We start from the raw sequence: 20,265 nt of genomic DNA, 5'->3' as shown, positions 1-20,265 counted from the left end.
ATACCTTCCACTGTCCCAGGTTGCTCCAGGCCAAGTGTCCTTGGACACTTCCAGGGATGAGGCAGCCACAGTTTGTTTTGTCATTTCCATTTAGGATTTTTTTTTTTTTTGATTCTTCATAGTCACATTGGTTTACGTGTGTCCCTGTTCACTCTGACTGTCATCCTCTGCATGCTACTGCCTTGTACTTGGGATTAGGAATGTTTTTGTTCTGGGCACTTTGAGTTCTTCTGTCCAGTCTAGTGCATTAAAATATTTTCAGGGCTGTTGCACCCTGAATTTGTTTTTTCTCCTCTAGGCTTCTTTCCTTTGAAATGGTGCTAATCCATTCACTGAATCAATGGCTTGAAGAGAAGAAAGTACATTTCCCATGTTTTCTTTATTCCTCCCACCCTCCCTCAGTTTTTCATTTCTTATGAATTATGAATGCATCACTCCATGATTAATTTTGCCCTTGATTGCCTTTTGTCCTCATGTTCTCAGTCAGGTTTTCATCTCTGTGATGCAGAGTGATATGCAGAAGACATTCCACAGTCCTTATTTCTTGTTTTATTAGCACATTGTTACCAATCTGTTCAAGAACGTGCCAGTTGTCCTGTGGTCCTGTTGCATTGTTGGGAAGGGGCATTTTGCTTCAGTCCATTTCTCTTGCAGTGAAATCTGAACTGTTGTTCCAGCAGGAAGCACACGATGCTCTGATTGTTTGAGGGCAGCAGTTGCAGGAATGATTGTTGGTGGTCCCTGGGCTGGACTGGGGCGCAGGGCTGGACATTACCTGAGGTGTGTGCAGGGACATGGAGCCTCATGTCCCTGCAGGACATCACAGGCCCTCTGAAGCAGAGCTTGTCTTTGTCCACGTGCAGGGCAGGGAGGCAGCTGGTTCCCAGATCCGTGGAAGTTGTGGAAGCAGGAGCTGTGTTGGATTTGACGTGTGCACGCACACGGACACGTTTATTCTCCTTAACCAGCCTGGTCATTCTTGGCTACGTCCCTGGAAACTGCTCTGAGCTTGACCCAGAATGGGAGCTTGGGAAAACTCACTGCAGCCTGTGGATGGGGGGTTCCTTCAGCAGTTCCCTCATTCCCACCCCACTGTTAATATTTACCTTTATCCACCAGCCCTGGACAGTCACTGCCCTGGCATAGTGAACGTGGAGCGTGTGTGTACTGAGCCACAGATGTGGTAATTAAACTGAAATTATTGGAGGTGGGAACACAGGGGTGTGCTGTAAGTGAAGTGATTTCTTGAAAGAGTTTTGGCTTTGGGACAGATGTGGGTTGTTAATAACAAAAGCTGTTCTTAGGGGTGCCAGTGCCTTCCAGCCTTAACGTGCTGCCCTCTCTCCCCTCCCTGTTTGCTCCCCCCCTGCAGGTCCCGAGCCTCTGTGAAGATCTCCTCTCCTCTGTGGATCAGCCCTTGAAGATTGCACGAGACAAGGTGGTGGGGAAGGATTATCTATTGTGTGACTACAACAGAGATGGGGACTCGTACAGGTGAGTTCCCAGCCAGAGCTGCTCTCTAAATGACATCCATGGGCAGGGCTTGCAGGCCCTTCTCCCTCTTATTTTCAGCCAAAAAACCCCGTCATTTAAAGATTTAGAGCCCAAAATGTGCTGTTGTTATCGTGCTCAAGAGGGTGACTGATTTATTTGTCTTTGTTTTCTGGATTGAAACCAGTCAATTCTCTGGCAGAAATGGCCTTGATGGGAAATTAGACCACTGCAATGTTATAAAATCTCTGGAATGGATAATGACAGAAAAGAGATGATGCAAGCCATGAGTTTAAACAAAATCATTTTCAGTTGTACAAACCAGGGTGGATTTGCCAGCTGGGAAAGGCTCTTTCACTCAATGTTTTGCAAAGAATTGACTGACTTTGGACTCAGTGTCATTATTCTGTTTGAAAATCTTGGCCCAAGTTTTTACCAAAGAAAAGGAATCCCCATCTACCAAAAGAGTTGAATTCTGAGGACTGGAGACAAAAACAATGAAAATAATTGGACCCTATAAGCTGTGTATAATTACAATATAATTAATTTTAAAGGAAGAGGGGCTGTAATACTGGTACAATCAGGTTTCAGTGTTTTGGCTGTCACATTGAGCACAGTCTCTCTTTTTTCACATTTCAGAATTTTCACATTTCAGAGGAAATATATTTTCCTTGCAGTTAGGATGATGTTTTTCATTTATGTTTAAATCATCCCTTCCCTTTCTCACATTGCCTGGCTTTCCTTAATGGCTGTAGTGACAGTGGCATAGTTCCAGATAATTTAAGAATTATGAGTTTACAGTCCAGAAACCTCTGACTCCTGCAGCACTTTTATTCTTTCCCTTAACAAAGGGTCCTGGGCTGTGAGGTAATGACCCCATTCATCTCCTGCCCTGAATTACCAGCTCAGCCATCCTGCTACTTCTGGGATGATTCTCAGGCTTCCACTTCTCTCTCCTTGTACCTTCAGTGTCATAATTCATGTTTTAGTGCTTGGGATTATCTCCAGGAGGATTCTCACTTTGCTGTGTGTAGATTTGATGTAGCGTTTTACATTCATCTGGCTAGAATGTTTCAAGAATTGTGTTTCAAAGCAGAGTTTCAGAAAATATTTTTTAACAAATCTTTTTTGGCTCAGGCATCAGTGCAGAAGCAGGTGAGCTTGTAAAGGATTTGAGATGAATTGGTTCAGTTGCTTTGAGTTGCAGAAAGGTCCCTCCCTAATATGAAGCACGTGTTTGTGGATGATTTACACAGAGAACATGCTGAGATACATTTTGTCCTAGAAACAAGAGATGGAGAATGAGAGTGGATGCAGAGTTTGACAGTGCCTTTGGATTGTGGCTGAGTGTAAATCCTAATGAGTTATTTAAAATATAACCTACTGCAGGGGGCCAGCAAGTGAGCAGGACCTGAAGGTGAAGTGTCACTCGCATTCTTAAGGGCACTAATCTCATATTTATAAACTATTCCAACCTTCTACAGAAGAGCCTAGTGCCTTCTATAAAAGCATTTTCACTAATTTTGTGTGCCCCAGCTGGTTAGATCCATGTTAGCAGCTACTTGCATGTAATTGATTCTGAATTAGTGGATAAAATAGGAGTTTAGAGCTTCTGCCCCCCACAAAATGTACCCACACAGCTGCAGCCCCTCTGGCAAATGCCAGAGGAGGGATTAAATCCTGAATTTCTTGTGGATCTTTCAAGAGATGCTTTCTCCCTGAAGTTGTGATGTTTCTTGCAGCCCCTTTGCATCCTGCTCAGGCTGCTGACATGGACATCAATCACCAGGGGCACAGGGAGCTGGAAAAGGCACTGGTTAGACAGTAATGAGACATGGTGCAATGCTAATAACTCCTGTGTTTAATTGGGGCACATGACAGCCCGTCCTCTAAGGTCAGTGTCACTACTGCCTCTGAAATTTGCTCCATCTCTTTCTGAGAAGGTATTAAATAGCTACAAGGAAGCAGGAGGAATTTGGTTTTTAAAATCACTTTGAAATTTTCGAGACTTATTAAGTAATGAGGTTTCAGAGAAGCTCTTTCATTTGTTCCTCTAGAACAGGCACCATGTGTTAATTGCTGGCATGAAAGAATCCTGTTCCTAAGGCTTTTGATTCAGGCATTCTGGATTGAAGTGATTCTTCCTTCTGGAATTGATTGGTCCCAGCTCTGATTCATGAAGTAAATTCTTTCCTTCAGCCCACAGCAGAAGCCTTTGAAACCCCAGCAGCACTGCCCTGTGCATGTTAATCCCATTCTGTGCCTGTGTCCAGACACTGCTTCGTACCTCATAAAATCTGCAGTTGTTACTAAGAAGTGGCTCTTACACTAATTTAATCAATTAGGCCAAGATCTAGGAGGAGTTCACTGGGCTTTTAAAAGCTTTTGATATTTCCACAGCCATTTTTCATACCCACACGCTCGATTAGAAGTACCAGGGAATCTTTTTCCCTGCCTGACATGTGCTGCATCCCCAGTTCCTGCACACTCCAAGCTAAACACCTTCCCTTTCTATTAGAAAGGTTGCTAATTGCATTTCTTTTAGCAATAAATACTTTTAATCCATGTATTTCCAAGCATTCCGTGGGCAACTGAGCCTCGCTGTGCTTCAGCAGGAGAGGTGGGGCTGGGTAGTCAGACTTTCTCACTGGGATCCAGTTTTACAGGGTTGGGTTTTTCGAGTGGCTTTACAATTTGACTGGGAATTAGCCTGGGAAAAAAGCTATTGTGAGAAGTGAATATCCTAATGCTCAGCCCATCAGAGTTTAGTCTTTCATATGTTTAGACAGACTTGGTTTGGTCCACGTTGAACATGGATCAGACTAGAAGGTGGATTTTTGGAGTCTCCTTGGATCTTCATAAATAGATAATTTTTATTTTCTTCATATTATTAAATCCTGCTTGTGTGAGTCTCACAGGTACTTCTGTGAGTGCTCCTGGAATAACAAAGTTTTGTGAAGAATATCAAACAGTTGTGGAATCCACATTGTGAAGGCAGAGCTTTTAATAATTTTATTTTTTAATATTAGACATCAAGGTTGCTGACTTTGTCCATACATTTCCACTCGAAGTGTGTTTGATCACTCTGTTAAATGGAATCCTTATGGGGAATTTGGGGCCAACAACACTGAAACCTGTTAGCTGAAACACAAACCATTCTCTTTTGGGGAAATTAGAGGTCTGACTTTTGAAATTTAAGTGCTTGTCCATCTGTCTTTCTTCAAATAGCCTCCAGTTAAGTGTTTAAATGTGTTGTGAGTGCATTTCTACAAAAATAAAAAGTACAGGGCTGTGTTAGGAGTTTTTTTGGTTGGTAAAGCTGCTGCTGGCTCCAGCTGGATCGGGATGAAAATGCCACAAGCTGCTGGCTGGAAGGGTCTGTTGGGCTGCCCCTCAGTGCCATTCCTGCAGCCTGGGGAAGATGTTTGGGGTTTGCACTTGGAGCATCTCCCAGTGGTTCTGCAGGAGCTGCCTGCTCACCCTGTGCAGCAGCCGAGCCATTGGGAGCACCAGGCCAGCACCAGCAGGGGTTTCTGTGAATCTCTCCCAGCTTTTGCAGATTTTAGGTAAAGGGGTGAAGAAAGAGCTGAGGAGGGACCTCATCCCTGTGTGTCCCTGTCCAAAGGGGGGCTCTGAGCAGGATTCTGCTCCCTGGGATCCAGCAGTGGCACCAGAGGAGCAGGCAGGGACTGATCCCAGGGAGCTCCACCTGAACATGAGGGAGAACAACTTGACACACTCTGGGACACATTGCCAGAGAGGCTGTGGAGTGTCCCTCACTGGAGATGTTCCAGAGCCACCCAGACCCAGTCCTGTGCCCTGGCTGACCCTGCTGGAGCAGGGGGTGGCACCAGATGAGGCCCCGTGGTCCCTTCCAGCCTGACCCAGCTGGGATCTTGTGGCTGTTGACTCCTCTCCAAAGCAACCACATTTTAAGCAGCTGTTTAAAATCACAAAACCTCACAATCACTGAAGTTGGAAAAACACTCCAAAACCACTGAGTCCAAGCTGTGACCGGTCCCCACCTTGTCCCCAGCCCAGAGTGCCACAGCCAGCCCTTCCTTGGACACCTCCAGGGATGGGCACTCCAAACCTGCCTGGGCAGCCCCTGCCAAGGCCTGAGCTCCCTTTCCATGAGGAAATTCCTGCTGGTGTCCACCCTGAGCTTCCCCTGGCCCAGCCTGAGGCTGTTCCCTCTGCTCCTGTCCCTGTTCCTGGAGCAGAGCCCGGTCCCCCTGGCTGTCCCCTCCTGGCAGGAGCTGTGCAGAGACACAAGGTCCCCCTGAGCCTCCTTTTCTCCAGGCTGAGCCCCTTCCCAGCTCCCTCAGCCTCTCCTGGGGCTCCAGCCCCTTCCCAGCTCCCTCAGCCTCTCTTGGTGCTCCAGCCCCTTCCCCAACTCCATTCCCTTCCCTAGACACACTCCAGCCCATCCAGGTCCTTCTTGTGGTGAGGGCCCAGAATGGACACAGCCCTGAGATGAGAATCATGACCTGCAAACATCGCTTGGGTGGATGTGGTACAACAGCTCCACTCTCTCTGGTCCCACCTTTGCTGTCAGGGGTGGTCAGGAGGAGCTGTGGGAGCAGAGCAGAGGCTGGGCTTTGTGCCAGGCACCAAACAGGTGTCAGGGCCTGCTGCCTTTCTGAGAAATGGGTGATAAAGAAAAAGCCTTTCCCCAGCACTGGGACCTGGTGGTGCAGCCAGGGGCTGGGCAAAGTGAGTGGGAAAGGGGGAGATAAAGGGTGGAGGTGCTTTTCTTTGAGCCAGCAGTGCAATGTGTAAGTTGGTTACTCCAAGGGGAAATGAAAAGCAAAATGCAGGTTTCCAGAATGGGAGTTATAAAAGCCTCAAGCAGATGGGCAGAGAGTTCCATTAATCTTTTAATACCAAATCTTTCATTAAGAACACAAAAATCTCTTCCACACCTGCAGAATTTGTTGTAAAACCCGCAGCTTTACAAACCCTGTTAAGTCCTTCAAACTGTTCAAAGGGTTTCCTAATATTTTGCTAAAGGTAGAGTTTATTTCAAAGCAGAATAGTGGAGGAAAATGTGGACCTTAATCATAGCCAGCAGTGTTTGGCTCAAATACTGTCAGATCCTAAATAAACTACACAATCAATTTGTATTTGCATGAAAAAACAGTTTTTAATATTTAATGTTCAACAGCTGAAGCCTTGTTGTTGAATATATAAGAAAGAACAGATGGAAACCCAAGAGATTTTTTTTATATAGAAAACCTGAAGCCAGGGAATGACCCCCAGGTGAGTTTTAAGGGCTCAGTGTCCCCTTTTCACTGTTTGAAATGGTTGTGGAGAGTGCAGTTCTTACAGGTAGATTGCCCTGGGCACCTTTTGGGGTTTTTTGCAAGTTCAGCATCTGTGGATGAGGTCAGACCCAGCAATATTAAATCTTTCTGAGCCATGGAATATCCTGAGCTGGAAGGGACCCCCAAGGACCATCCAGGCCAACTCCTGGCCCTGCCCAGACACCCAGAAATCCCTGGGGGTGTTGTCCAGATGCTCCTGGGAGCTCTGGCAACCTTGGGGCTGTGAGCAGGCTCTGTCTCATTGTCTGGGTTTGAACAGCCAGTGTCTGCTGAGGAGGGCAGAGCCTCTCCTGAAATGGGAAATGGAAACCCTCTCTCTCCAAATTGTTACAAATTTTGGAATTAACGGGCTCTCAGGCAAAGATATGGGATCAGGAATAACAGTTCTGTACTAGGAAAACTAAAATTACAAATGTAATAGTACAAAAAAAACCAACAAACAAACAACTGACAGAGTCAGAACAGGCCCTGGCAGCCTGTGTGTCAGGGAGGTGGCAGCAGTCCCATCCCAGGGTGGCTCAGCCCTCCTGCAGTGCCAGCTGTGCTTCTGCTGGAGCAGGATCCTGCACAAGGGGGGAGTTTTCCTCTGGAGCTCCAGGGCTGGGGGAGATGGGCCTGGGCTCCTCTGGGAATGCAGGGGGAAGAAAGCTGCTCCTCTGGGAATGCAGTGGGAAAGAGCTGTTGCTCTGGGAATGCAGTGGGGAGAAAGTTGCTCCTCTGGGAGTGCAGTGGGAAAAGGCTGTTCTGGTGTCCCAAAATCTCAGATTGGATCCAGGTAGGAATGCTTGGCTCCTCCCCCTGGGCAGAGCATCTCCCAATGGGATGATGGAATTTTCTCAGCCAGGCAGTGACACTCAATGGCCCATGAACAGAAGATAATTAATAATTAATAATTAATAACAGAAGCTATCTCCTGCGGGGAGGATTGGTTTGTGGAAGAGAGAAAGAAAACTGCCCAATGAATAGAAGATAACTGCCCCACCTCTGACAGACAGGACTAGAATACACAGCCCCATTTCCAGCCTCAGACACTGTGACTGTTTGTCCTGTGCCCTGGTGTGACTGTCCCTGTCCTTGTCTCCCTGCAGGTCACCCTGGAGCAACAAGTACGACCCTCCCCTGGAGGACGGTGCCATGCCCTCGGCTCGCCTGCGCAAGCTGGAGGTGGAAGCCAACAATGCCTTTGACCAGTACAGAGACTTGTATGTCAGTCCTACCCTCAGAGCCCTGTTTGTCTGTCTGTCTGTGTCCCCTGGGGCAGGCTAGGGGGGAGGCAGCTGGGTTTGTGATGCCAGACCTGATCAAATCTGTCAGCTGGTGCCAAAGGCAGATGCTGAGGTGCTTTCCCACCTCCTTTAACAGATTGATGCTGTCTCTGTCCTGGCATGATCTGGCTTCTCTTTGATCTCTAAGTTCAGTCTTAAACCATCTGCATTTTCCATTCCCTCAAGGCTGTACTCTTAAAAAATCTCTGAGTGCAGCAGCACCTCTCACATCTCCCAGTAAAACAAGAGGTACTGAAGGCTGAAGAGCAGCAGTTGGGCAGGGATTAATGTACTTCTGCTGCAGGATGCTTGTTTCAGGCCCTGTCTTATGAAAGAGGTGCAAAACAAAGGAATTAATAGAGCCCGTGTGAGATCAATGCAGATCAGGCAGTGGCTTTTTAAAGCAGCAATAGGAAGCTGTCTGGGTGAGTTACCAGTTGAAGAATTTTTCTGTAAACTGGGCCTGCACTGCACTTTCCTCCACATCCTTGGGATGTGATCAGGTTCAGCTGTGGGCTCTGTACTCTGTGCTCTCCTAAGTAGTGTTGGGGTAGAAAGTGATGCTAAAACTACACAGCAAATGAGTGTTGCAAAGCAAAATGAACCAGTAAGTGTGTCCTTTCCTGGGACACTTTCTTAGGAAGGTGCCTAAGGACCATGAAAAAAGTGAACAAACTTCATTGCTGCTTCATGTTGTCTGAAAAGGCAGATAAAACACAACTTTAGATGAGTTCATCATGTTACAGTGCTGACAGAAGCATATTAAAAGGAACTTTCCTTGCTGGGTTCTGTGGCTCAATGTAAATGCAGCCTGTCCAAATGTGTTAAGCATCACACTTCTGTTACAGGTATCAAATTTTTACTTCTTTTGGTGCATTATTTTCATAGCTCTCCAACTTCTCTTGTAAGTAACAGTTGTTATTGGTATCTGAAGTGACTGGAAGAAAGGAATTTTGCATATTCAGCAAAGCCAAATTTACAGTTACTCCCCAGATGCAGAACAGAACAGGACCAATAAGATTTTTAATACCCTGAGATGAAAATGAGGAGGTTTATAGAACCAAGGTTGTCTTTTTAAATCCCTCTCTGCTGAGATGACCATGAAGTCATGGCTGGGTACAATAACTTCTTTAAACAGCTTGAATTTGCTGAAAGGAAAGGGCAGGTTTCTGACTGAGGTGAATCTGCTGAGCCCTGCTCAGTGTGGGGTACAGCAGTACCTTTATATAACAGTCTTCATGTATTGTGTGGAAGGAAAAGGTGAGCTTGTTCCAAATTCCATCTTTCTGTTTGTCAGGGCAGGTTTCACAGGCAGGAATGGTCAGAGGGGACCCAGGAGGACAGGTCAGACTATGGGCACAGGTGCCAGCACAGAACACTTCTTGTGATCCCAAAAGTGGAGGAGGAAAAGAGGACAAGTGTGGCTTCATGTTTGGCTGAGCAGCGTAAAAAAATTGAGGCATCTGTGAAAAGAATTTGCCAAGTTAAGGAAACTTAACCTCAGCGTCTGAAGGGTTCGTCATGCTTAAAATCAGGATTTGTACTTCCACCTCCAACAGAGATGGGAGAGAAACAGGCTTTTGTTCTTGCAGTTGGGCTCTGCAGTTTTCTGAATAAGACAATTGGATTTTTGTGTTTTGACAGCAGAAGCTTAATTTTTACTTGGAGATCAGAGGGTGGAAATTCAGAGGTGGCAACAAGTGCCAGCATCCCTCAGTGCTGCTCTTGCCAACACGTTGGGTTGGGAATGACTGCAGCAATTCCTCACGGAGCAGCTGCTGGGACTGCCTGGGCAGGGCTGCCCTGGGAGGGTGGCAGTGCCAGGGATGTCACTGCATGGCTGCTGGGCTGCCCTGGGAGGGTGGCAGTGCCAGGGATGTCACTGCAGGGCTGCTGGGCTGCCCTGGGAGGGTGGCAGTGCCAGGGATGTCACTGCATGGCTGCTGGGGCTGGGAGCTGACCCTGGGAATGCCTGGAGAGCCTCCAGTGGGGCTGGGCCAGGCAGAGTCCATGGAGGTGGCACTGCCCTGGCAGTGTCACTGCTCTGGCAGCTCCTGGAGCTGGGGAGGGAGGGCACAGGGCATCCTGGGCCAGGAACCTGTGTCCTTCCCCATTCCAGAGCCAGGCACAGCAGAGCTTTTCCAGCACTGGGAGATACTTCAGGCTCCTTGGTGGAAATAATCAAAGAGCTACGCATGCTGGCTGTCCTTAGGACTGGATCTTTTGTGGAAATTCTGATTACTGTAAGATAGGGAGATCTATGCCAGGTTCGTCCTCCAGGAGCAGGGATCAGCCTGTAGGCAGTGTGCAGAAAATCTACATTTTGTGTTGACCTGCAGAGGCTTTCATAGTTTCTGCTCACTCTGGTGAGGTTGCCTGCCCACACAGATCCTTCACAGGGGACACCAGGCTAATTGGTACTTCACATTACAGATTCTCTCTTTAAAAATACCAATTTAAGTGCAGTGGCTGCAGGTGAAGAGGATGAAAATGCTGCTGAGGGAGGAGCCTCAAACTTGACACAGCAGTTCCTCACCTTTGTTGGAACTCAAACTGTCTCTCAGACATTTTTGGAGGTTCCAGGCCTTGGTCAGAAGCATTTTAGACCCTGGCAGGCAGCTGCAAACAGCTGTGATTTTGCGTTTGAGCCATGGAATGAGTTACCAACTTTGGAGGTGGAACAAGCAGTCACAAAAGATTAGATAATATAGTAAAAGTAGTTACAAAACAGAGGGGAATTTTTTTTTAGTATTGTACAGGGGGGTTTTAGCACATGTACAGGGGGGTTTTTACTTTGTACATGGGGGTCAGAAGTTCTAAGATGGAGGAAAGTGGGCTGATCCTGTTCTTCCTCCTTCTTCTTCCTCACCTCCATGTCATTGGTGATGTTGGCACTCACAGGTTGGTTTAGAGTAGAAAAGCACTTTGTAATACAGGTAATAGGTATTGGGGAAAAACCATAAACATGTAATACGTAATGTACATATAAAAGACAGCAGCAGCCCTGGGCAGGGAGAGAAGAAGCAGTCGGGGTCAGAGAGGATGTCAGGGTGTGTGTGTGCCTCTGCCTGAGCTGGGAGCAAACCACAGCAGCCCGAGGAGAAAATCTTTTGGATAACTCACAATAAACTGCCCTGAGACCGAACAGCAAGAGCCTGCGCAGTTTTTCTTTGGAAGCTCGGGTGGGAGGAGGAATTTCACCACCACATGGGACCCCAGAATAAGGCCGGGGTTCTCACACACCTTAAGAGGCTGTTCTGTCCCTCTGTGGGGCAGGGAATGTCTCTGAGCTGCCTCTGTAGCTGTTTCATGCAAGAGAGGTAACAGTGAATACAAAAGTAAGCACAGCACTCACAGGGAACACCAGATCCCAACCTGCCTGAATTTCCTGGGCTGTTCAGGCATTTTATTCCTGTAATGAGACTTTCTGCTGGGTTTTTCAGAGCAAGTAGTGGCTTTGTGTCCAGACTTGCTAGACAACTTCTGCTGTCCTAGGTTATTCCAAGCCCTGTCCAGCCTGGCCTTGGACATTTCCAGGGATCCAGGGGCAGCCACAGCTGCTCTGGGCACCCTGTGCCAGGGCCTGCCCACCCTCCCAGGGAGGAATTCCTTCCCAATGTCCCATCTAACCCTGCCCTCTGGCAGTGGGAAGCCATTCCCCCTTGTCCAAAGTCTCTCTCCATCTTTCCTGTTGGCTCCTTCAGGCATGGGAAGGCCCCAGCCAGGTCACCCCAGAGCCTCCTTTCTCCAGGCTGGACAACCCCAGGTCTCTCAGAAGTGTCTGTGCACAGGGCTCACATCACTCCTGAGCTTCCAAAGACATCTGGAGAGAAATGGGCACTTGGAGAACATCTCCATCCCACTCTGCCCTCCCCGTGTGGTTCCATCCTCCCCTGGACCAGGTCCCTTTTTACCTCCAACACAGAAAGTGCTGATATCTCACAGAATTCATCTCAGGCCTCTCCCAGCACTTCAGATTGCTTCAGTTCTTCCTTGTGTCAGTCCCATTTGGCCCACACACCTTTCCTTTTTAGATTTCTCTTTTCATCAGGTGTGGTAAGTCTCCACCTACGTTCAGTGAGTCACTGCATTGTATTTGCCATTTCCCAAGGGGTTGGCACCTGCTGTCGTGGGTGTTTGGAGGGAAACAGCCTGTTATGGGTTTGTTAACAGTTTGTATGGAATAATCCAGCCAGATTTGCTTGCTAGGGACCTTAAAATCCATTTTTGTCCCCAAAAGCTTAATGGCCACTGAGTGACTGTAGTGTCAAAGCAAGTTTGGGGAGGAAGTCTTGTAACATTGCATGTAATAAAATCATGTAAGCTGGAAAAGAACAATTTTGCTGAACCTGCAGTGCCTGTGAACCAAGGCTGAATTTGCCTTAAGTGTCTGTTTTAGTGCAAGCCACATTTGTATCACTGGAATATCCCACCTTTCCTTTCTGGAGGCATTTGGGTTAAAGAGGAATTACACCAGGTTGTAGTTCCCTCTCTGTTATCCATGTTAAACAACAAGCATGTTTCTTGGTTATCTGTTTTACCAAAATCCATGTCACTTTCCCAAAAAACAACTGTTCCATTTCCATCTCCTGCTGCCAGGTTTAACTCCAGCAGTGCCTGGAGCTATTGCTCTGGTATGTTTGTGTTCAGTAGGTTATTATTCCCAGATGGAAGTCTAATATCTTACACCACTCAGTTAGAGCCTTGGCTTTCCACTTCCAATATGGTGAAGATAATTTCTTCCAACACATGGTTGTAATTTATTGCCCTTTGCTTGACGTGTGTGTGCTTGATTGAAATCAAAGCATAATGAGGACCAGGGCAGCTGGTTAAATCTCCCTATTTTAGATTCTGCCTTCCCTTGTTTTGGGTTTGAGATAATCAGGCCTTTAATTAAGTAATCTAATGGCTCTTTGTTGTCTGGAAAAAATAATTTCTGAAGTGATTAAATAGACCTCCCCTGGGAAGGATGCTGCTGATCTGTCTGCAAACAGGATGAGTTTTGGCAACTTGGGACTGGTTTAGTGACTGACATACATTTAGAAAGCTATTCCTCCTTTTTTCTGTGGCTTAAATTGGATTTATTGGTGCTTTTGATTTTTAACAGCTTTAAAAAAAGATAAAACATCATCTTAATCATTCTGCTTCTGAAAAATGTTTGTCTTGATTAAGATTTTGAGTTTCCTCAACAGAGTGGGCAATGAAACCTTTTGAACTTCTGCTTCTGTCTCTGTTTTGATGTTGATCCATTTTCAGTTTGTTATATTAGAGCTCTGGACCAGGAATTTGGTAGGAGTGGAAGGAGGTCTGGGAGAGGATTGACCTCCGAAATGTCTTTGTTGTGTGTAATCCTTTTATTATTGAATTTTGATTGGAATCTAGTGCAGAATAGTTCCTGCAGTGCTGGATAGTGTTAGCAGTGCTGAGAGTGGCAGCCCAGGCCTCTGCTCTTTGCAGGGTGGCTGTTGCTGTCCTGTGCATGGAGCAGAGGTGCCCTTTGCAGCCAGCTGAGCACCCACTGCCTTTCCCTGCTCTGCAGGAGGAATCCCTGAGGAGCTTGGGCAGGTACAGCAGTGAGGTCCCAGTGACAGATGACTTTGCCCTTTCATTTTTAGAGTGCTCAGGGCTGAGTGTATTTTTTATTTTTATTACTCTGTTTAATATCGTGGAACAGCCTGGCTTTGCTGGCCTTCAGGGATGTCTCATTTTTGTGCCATCATCTGTACCAAGCATGTTCAGATGTCCCATAAACTGCTGGATAGTTCGACTTTCTTTAGCTGTTTTTACCCTTTTTCCTAGTTTATTTTGGATTGTGTGTTTGAACAACCTCTGGCACTGCCTTAGTCCATTTGTCCTGATAAGAAAAAATGGGAATCTCTGTTTGTGCTGCCCTTGGGCTGTAGCTGTTTCTGAGATCTGCTGCGGTGTCATCTGAGTTCTCCTTCCCTGACAGACCCCGAGAGCCTCTCAGTGGAGCTCAGGACAACTCACAAAATACTCTGCACTTCTCACAGGGTTCGTAGCAACTGCTGCATTCATCTGTTTGACCAGCTTTGCTGTACTTGTGCATGGAACAGCCCTGGTTCACCAAGTGAAGAACAGATGTAAGAGGTGTGACGAGGGCGTTGCTTTCAGCACAGCCTGCCCAGAGAAAGAAACTGTGGATGCCCAAGCCCTGGAAGTGTCCAAGGCCAGGTTGGATGGGGTTGGAGCTCACCCAGGGGTTTGGCAGCTGTGAGCCCTTTATGAGCCCTGTGTCTGTGTTCAGATGCAAACCTGCTCTGCCTGAACTGGAAGCCCCTGGAAAGCTTTGAAGTGACTTTATTGCCATCAGCTCGCTGTTCCTCATTACTGCTGCAGCCCTTTGTGCTGGCTTTCTCCTGGGCATGGGAGTTCCTGGGGCTTGCACAGCCAGGCCCTGCAGATTGAATCCAGATGGGTTTGTTGTGCATCCCAGCACTAAGGAAACTGCCTGTGCATCCCTCTGCTGCCTGGGGATCTGCGCCGTGGGGTGTGACATCAGCATTGTGTCATCAGGGAGATTTTTGCCTCGGGTCAGGCTAATAATGGTGAGATGAAGTCTCCTAAGACAGGTCTAAACCTCCAGGACTTTCTCTGCTTTCATGTCTGTGTGCTTTCACAGCTACAGCCATGCTGTGTTCCCAAGGAAATTACTTGGATATAGAAAACAGAGCATTGATGGGATCCCCTCCTCAGCGTGCCTATAGGCAGCTCAGAGCAGAAATAATATTGATGTTGTTGATAAATATTACACAAATTAGAGAATCTTCTTAGAAAAGAGGGGAAAATTAAAGGTACTGCCATGCTGCAAAACTGAATTGGTTGCTTTTCATCTGATTTTTTTTCTTTGGGAGTTCCATTTTGGAGCAGCTCTGCACACACTGCATTCTTATCTTCTGAATCGGAGATGTTGGGTGGAGGAGGAGTTTCTCCCTTGGGTTCCCATGGTTCTCTGTAATTACATAAAAACTGAACACTTGGATTAGGAGGTCAGCATTGATGATGCAGCACTGTCCTCAAACACTGCTCTCTGAAGGCTTGAAATCCCTAAGAAGAAATTACTTAGATTCAAAAATGAGATGAAATCTTAAACTGTCAGTGTACTGTGATCTGGAATTTTTGAACTGGTTGTCTCTAATAATACTTTGTATTGTATTATTTACCTCATGCCCTCACAAATGCACAGTGTTTTAATGATGGAATTTGAAGACAGAGTGACTTAAACAGCAGCAGCCTTCTTGTGGCAGATACAGAATTCCTCTGTTAAAGAATTGATGTCACATGAAATCTGCAGCCTGCAAAGATTTTGCCAGACTTAAACCACGACACAGAAGATTTCTGCTGTCTCTACCCCTCCTACCCATGTTTGGATTTCAGCTGGCAGAGCCTGGAACGTGGCAGACTGGGGGTGGCTGAAGCAGTGGGTGTGCTGCCCAGGGATGGCCATGGGAGAAGGGTTTGGAAGCAGTGGGAGCTTCCTGCTGTTAATGAAGCAGTCCCTCCTTTGAACACGTTCCAGAGTGACCCCTTGTCCTGCTCATTAGGTGGCTGATGGAACTGTTTCCAGGTGACTTCTCCAAAGGGATTTGGTCATTAATTTCCGTCTGCCAGGAGCAATTGGATGGAAAGGAAAATGTGAGCAGTGCACTTTTTGTTAAATAATGAAAGGTGCTAGAAAGCACAAACTGGGAAGTTCTGGGAGACTTTTAGCCTTCAGGATCCCATTGTTTGGGTACTGTTTTCCTTCCTTGCAGAGTTGCTGCACTTCACAGCTCTGCTGAGCAGTTTGAGTCATCCTACCGTGGTCCAGATGTGTGCTTTTAAGTACAACTGGCATTGAAGTTACACATACCTAACTAGTATGGTATGTTTGCTCCAGGGATTTTTGCACCTGTGTATGCTGGAAAGAATTCCTGTAAAATACCTGTATAGAGCCCCCAAGCATAACTTGGGCTAAGTTCATCAAGTGGGGTGCAAAACCCCTGGGCCGTGCACAGGCATTTTACCTTCTGGTGAGACTGTGGAAGGGCTCCACAGTTGTGCTGCTGGGGCCAGGGAAGGAGAGAGGAGCTGTAAATCCCCTGGACTCACAGCAGTGGGAGAAGTGTCACATCCTGCTCCTTCCTGCTGCCAGCCTGTCCTTTCATTAAAGAACAGCCTCCTGAGCCTCATCACTCAACAGCTGGGTGGAGGCAACAATTATTTAGGGACAGCTGATCTCCTGAAGAATTTGTTCCTCCTCCTTGAGGCTGCAGGGGATTTGTTGAACACCTGAGCAGTGCTTTGGCTTTGATGGGAGGTGGGTTGCTCAAATTTGCCACTTCCTTCATATTTCTGTTGTGATTGCTGTGCTGGTTGGAGGTGACGGGGAAGGGCTCGGTGGGAGCTGTGCCACATCACTTGCCACCCCAGTCTCCTGTTGCCAGGAGGGTTGCAATGTGCTTCCTCACCCCGGCATTTAGGAAAAGTTTGGGTTGCTGTGAGACACCAGCTGCTCACACTGTGACTCCAGTCATTGTCACTCTTGTAAAAACACGTGAGCTGAATGCTCAGTACCTTCCTTTGGGGTAGGATTTTTAAATGCCAGTTTTCTCGGAAGTCTGTTGATCTGAATAGCTGGAGACTTTTCCCTTCTGTGCTGAACTTCTGTAGTTGGAAGAAATAACTACATGACCATTAGGGAATAAAAGAAAATATATTTTTCTGCTTTCAATGAGCCAGTTTGAAACCCTGTGCAAGCCTTTGGAAGGTTTGCAGAGCCAGGCTGAGGTTCCAGGTGTTGGTGCTTTGGCATCAGGGGTTTGGGAGAGCCATAAGCCACAGACTTTTTGTCTCTGGCTCTCAGCTACTTACTGGAAAATACACAAATGTTTTTATGGATGAGCGATTTGGTTCTGAGGTGTAATTGAAAGTCAGAGCTTGTTTTTATTGCTGCGTGGTGGAAAGTCATTTTCTCCACACAGCGTCCAGGATCTCTTGGTGAGGCTTGGAGGAGAGGAACGTTATCAGGAGGGTCACAGGGCCTTCCTGAGCTGTCCTTCAGTGGTAGAACAAAGTGATTAACGCGCCCTCCTTCCCTGGGGGCTGGGCTGGAAGCTGGGGGATTTCCTCCCCTATCACATCCCTCTTGAAGCTGCAGCTTTGTTCTGGCCACAGCCTCTATTTCATGGGTACAGCTCCGGCTCCTTAGACAAGTTTCCATCCTGTGTCTCCACCCGCTTCAACTTCAAACACTTCATAAAGCTTTGGATCACTCTTAGCTTAAATATTTTCTTTTATTCTTGCATTTGTAAAGTAGGTCAGTCTTAAGTGTGACATTTTTTGTATAAAACAGCTTTTTCCAGGAGTTCTGTGGTTGATGAGTAACAGATATAAAAATTCAGTGTTTGATCATGGCATTAAAACTATAATTGATTTTGAGTGAACTGCTGTTCTGAATTCTGTAAAGAGAATGAATGATTACTTTGGGCCTTATGCCTTTTAGTCACCTTCCTGGGCAGCTTTATAAAAAGTTATTTTCCCAGAGATAGAGCACTCACTGTCCTCTCCAAGGATAGGGATGTCACTTGGTCTTGATGATCTTTTCAGGTCCTTCTAACTGAACCCAATTATGATATCATTTAGCAGTGTTTTCCTTGTTAATAAAGGAATTTGACAACCATAAAACAATTTTTCATTGTTTCATAACAAAGTTTTGTGCGTAGGTAAAGCCTGATTGATCTTGATTGAAACATCCTGGACTGATGGGTGTCCTTAGGCAGAGAGCAGTGATTGCTTTGCCCTGAAGCCATCCTTTGGGAATGGTTTGTCCCTTGGAGTGTGTCTGAGGCACCACAATAGGAACTCCTCCTACTTGAGGCCTCCTGAAATCCCAAAAGCATCTGCTGGTTGCTTGGATGCTTTGGGAGAGGGCAGTTGTAGCCAGGTCAGCCTCTTCTCCCAGGTGACAAGAGGAAAAGGCCTCTCAGGTTGTGCCAGGGGTAAGGAAAAAATTTCAGAGAAAGGGTTGAAAAGCATGGGAGCAGGATGTCCAGGGCAGTGGTGGAGTCACCACCCCTGGAAGTGTTCAGAAAAGCTGTGGGGCTGTGGGTTAGTGCTGAACGTGGTGGTGCTGGGCTGATGGTTGGGCTTGATGACCCCAAAGGGCTTTTCCAGCCTCAAGGATTCTGTGATTCCAACTTCCAGAGAAGCCACACTGCCTTCTCCAGGCACAGCTGTGCAGGAGGAGCAGGGCTAGGGACATCCAGAACAGGACACTAAGGAAAAAGGTGTTTAATGCAGGAGCTGTGTGTGACTGACTTGCCCATCCATTTCTTTAACAGAGAAAATCCCAGTTTGTGCCTTCCTGGGGCCTTTTCCAAGCTGGTTCTTCCCCTTCTTGCATTTTAGTATGTGCACCAGTATGTGGTGAAGGGTTTTTTTGGAGGAAGCCCAGCCCTCCTGCAGCAAATCCAAGTCTGTGAATGTCAATTTAAATTCCTCCCAATCTATCATCCCATTTTTTATTATGGACCAATTAGCCTGTGGCACCTCTTTATTTTTATTTTAAAAAACCAGGAATGTTCCCCTCATATCCAACTGTGATTTCTGAGGTTCAGAAATCCCACTTCAGTGCTATTTGAAGGTGAAATCCAGTGTAGTGATCAGTTCTATATATTTTCTCCCCATGAAGGAGGAGGGGATTTTGGAGCCTTTGGATAATGTATATCCTGGCGTGCCTTGGATTCAGTCGCTGGCATTGTTGTTCCAGCCTCCAGTTCCTGGGCCTGGCCATGGCAGAGCAGCTTTATTGGAATTGCATGTTGGTATTTAAAACAATATTAATACTAGATTTGATTCATTAGATCTCCAAAGGCACTCAAAGCGTTTCCATGTGTGCGCTGTTGGTTCTGGCGGGAGGTTCTTCACATGGTTTTATGTGGTTTCAGACAACATTTTAGCACATTCTTAAAATACCCACAAAAGCCTTTATGTAAAATCTCATAAAGGTGAACCACATAAAAATTATTTTTTTCCTGTTTCATGTCATTAGGATCAAAGTACAGTAGGTAAGAATAAATTTCCCAAAACCTTGTTTCGGTCCCTCTCTTAATTAATGCTTCATGCTTGTAGCAAGGTCATAAAGTGGGTAATGGGGAAACTGTCTGTGCACACTGTAATGTTCTCAGTGACTGCCAGCTCATTTTGAGTGAATTCACTGATTCTGTAGATGAAAAAGAATATACTATATATATATTTTTAAAGCAATCTGACTCTGAGAAGGGACAATAACTGCTTCTCTCTGGCCTCTGATTCCCACTGCCGAAGGAAGGGTGGCTTGGGTCGGAGCTGAGGTTCACTGCAGGACTGGAATTCCCATTAACTGCATTAACCACAATCCATTTGTGAATTCCCCAGGGGCTGTACAAAGGGTGTTAGCCGGTCTGTTAGGTTGAAGTTGCCTGCTGGAAGCTTGGCTTTAGGTGGCTGGGCTTTGCTTTTTTAGCTGTGTTATCAGTGGTTGGCAAGTGCCCCAGGACAGGGGGTCCTGAGCTGCCTGGGCTGGGCTGGGTGAGGAGAGGCAGAGCCACCCGTTAGAAATGAAAGGCTGTGGTGAGTTTATAGGAAATTGTTTATCCCTCCTGAAGTCAGCACTGGTTTGGTAAAGCCTTGGGTGTCTGCAGTTAAAGGGAATTGGGGCTCTTTGGTGACTCTGCCCTCTTGAAACCAGGTATTGATGTGATGTTGTGAGTGCAGGAAATGTGCTGAAGTGTTGGAAATGTCACTGGAATACACTTCCCAGTGTCTTTTCTCCTGGCTGCTGGCAACGGTGGGGTCAGTGTGCTGTAATCTGCAATTCTTAGGGGTAATCCATGAACTCTAAATTGCAGTAAATTGACTTCTAAGCAGCATTCACAACTGGAAGGCCCACTAGGAAGGAGGGAAGCACAGAGGTGGGAAGGTTCCATGATTTTTTTCACGTTGGCTGCGAGGGATGATTTCCTCTCTCTAGAAGAGGAGTGAGTGGTCACTCACTGTGTGTGTGACAGTCAGAGGCAGAATGCAGACAGGTTCATCTGCCTGGGAGCTGGCAGTCCTGGCAGCTCCTCAGGACTTTGGATGATGAGATTTTGCCCTCCTGCAGGCAGTGAAAAGTGTGACTACCAACATTTTGTGCCGTT

At 46.7% G+C, this 20,265-nt stretch overlaps 1 protein-coding gene across 2 annotated transcripts in view; it reads left to right on the top strand.

Moving 5' to 3' along the window:
• Window positions 1–20,265, top strand: part of CAPZB (capping actin protein of muscle Z-line subunit beta) — a 58,659-nt gene that overhangs the window by 24,266 nt on the left and 14,128 nt on the right. For both annotated transcript variants that reach the window (XM_021533780.3, XM_021533779.3), the window contains exons 3-4: window positions 1,373–1,494; window positions 7,907–8,020. In XM_021533780.3, coding sequence (XP_021389455.1) covers window positions 1,373–1,494; window positions 7,907–8,020 — 236 coding nt within the window. The remainder of the gene's footprint in view (window positions 1–1,372; window positions 1,495–7,906; window positions 8,021–20,265) is intronic.

Source organism: Lonchura striata, chromosome 24 (assembly GCF_046129695.1).
Source record: "Lonchura striata isolate bLonStr1 chromosome 24, bLonStr1.mat, whole genome shotgun sequence".
In the NCBI taxonomy this organism is placed as follows: domain Eukaryota; kingdom Metazoa; phylum Chordata; class Aves; order Passeriformes; family Estrildidae; genus Lonchura; species Lonchura striata.
The sequence above is the reverse complement of the archived record's forward strand: the minus strand, read 5'-3'. Positions and strand labels throughout refer to the sequence as shown.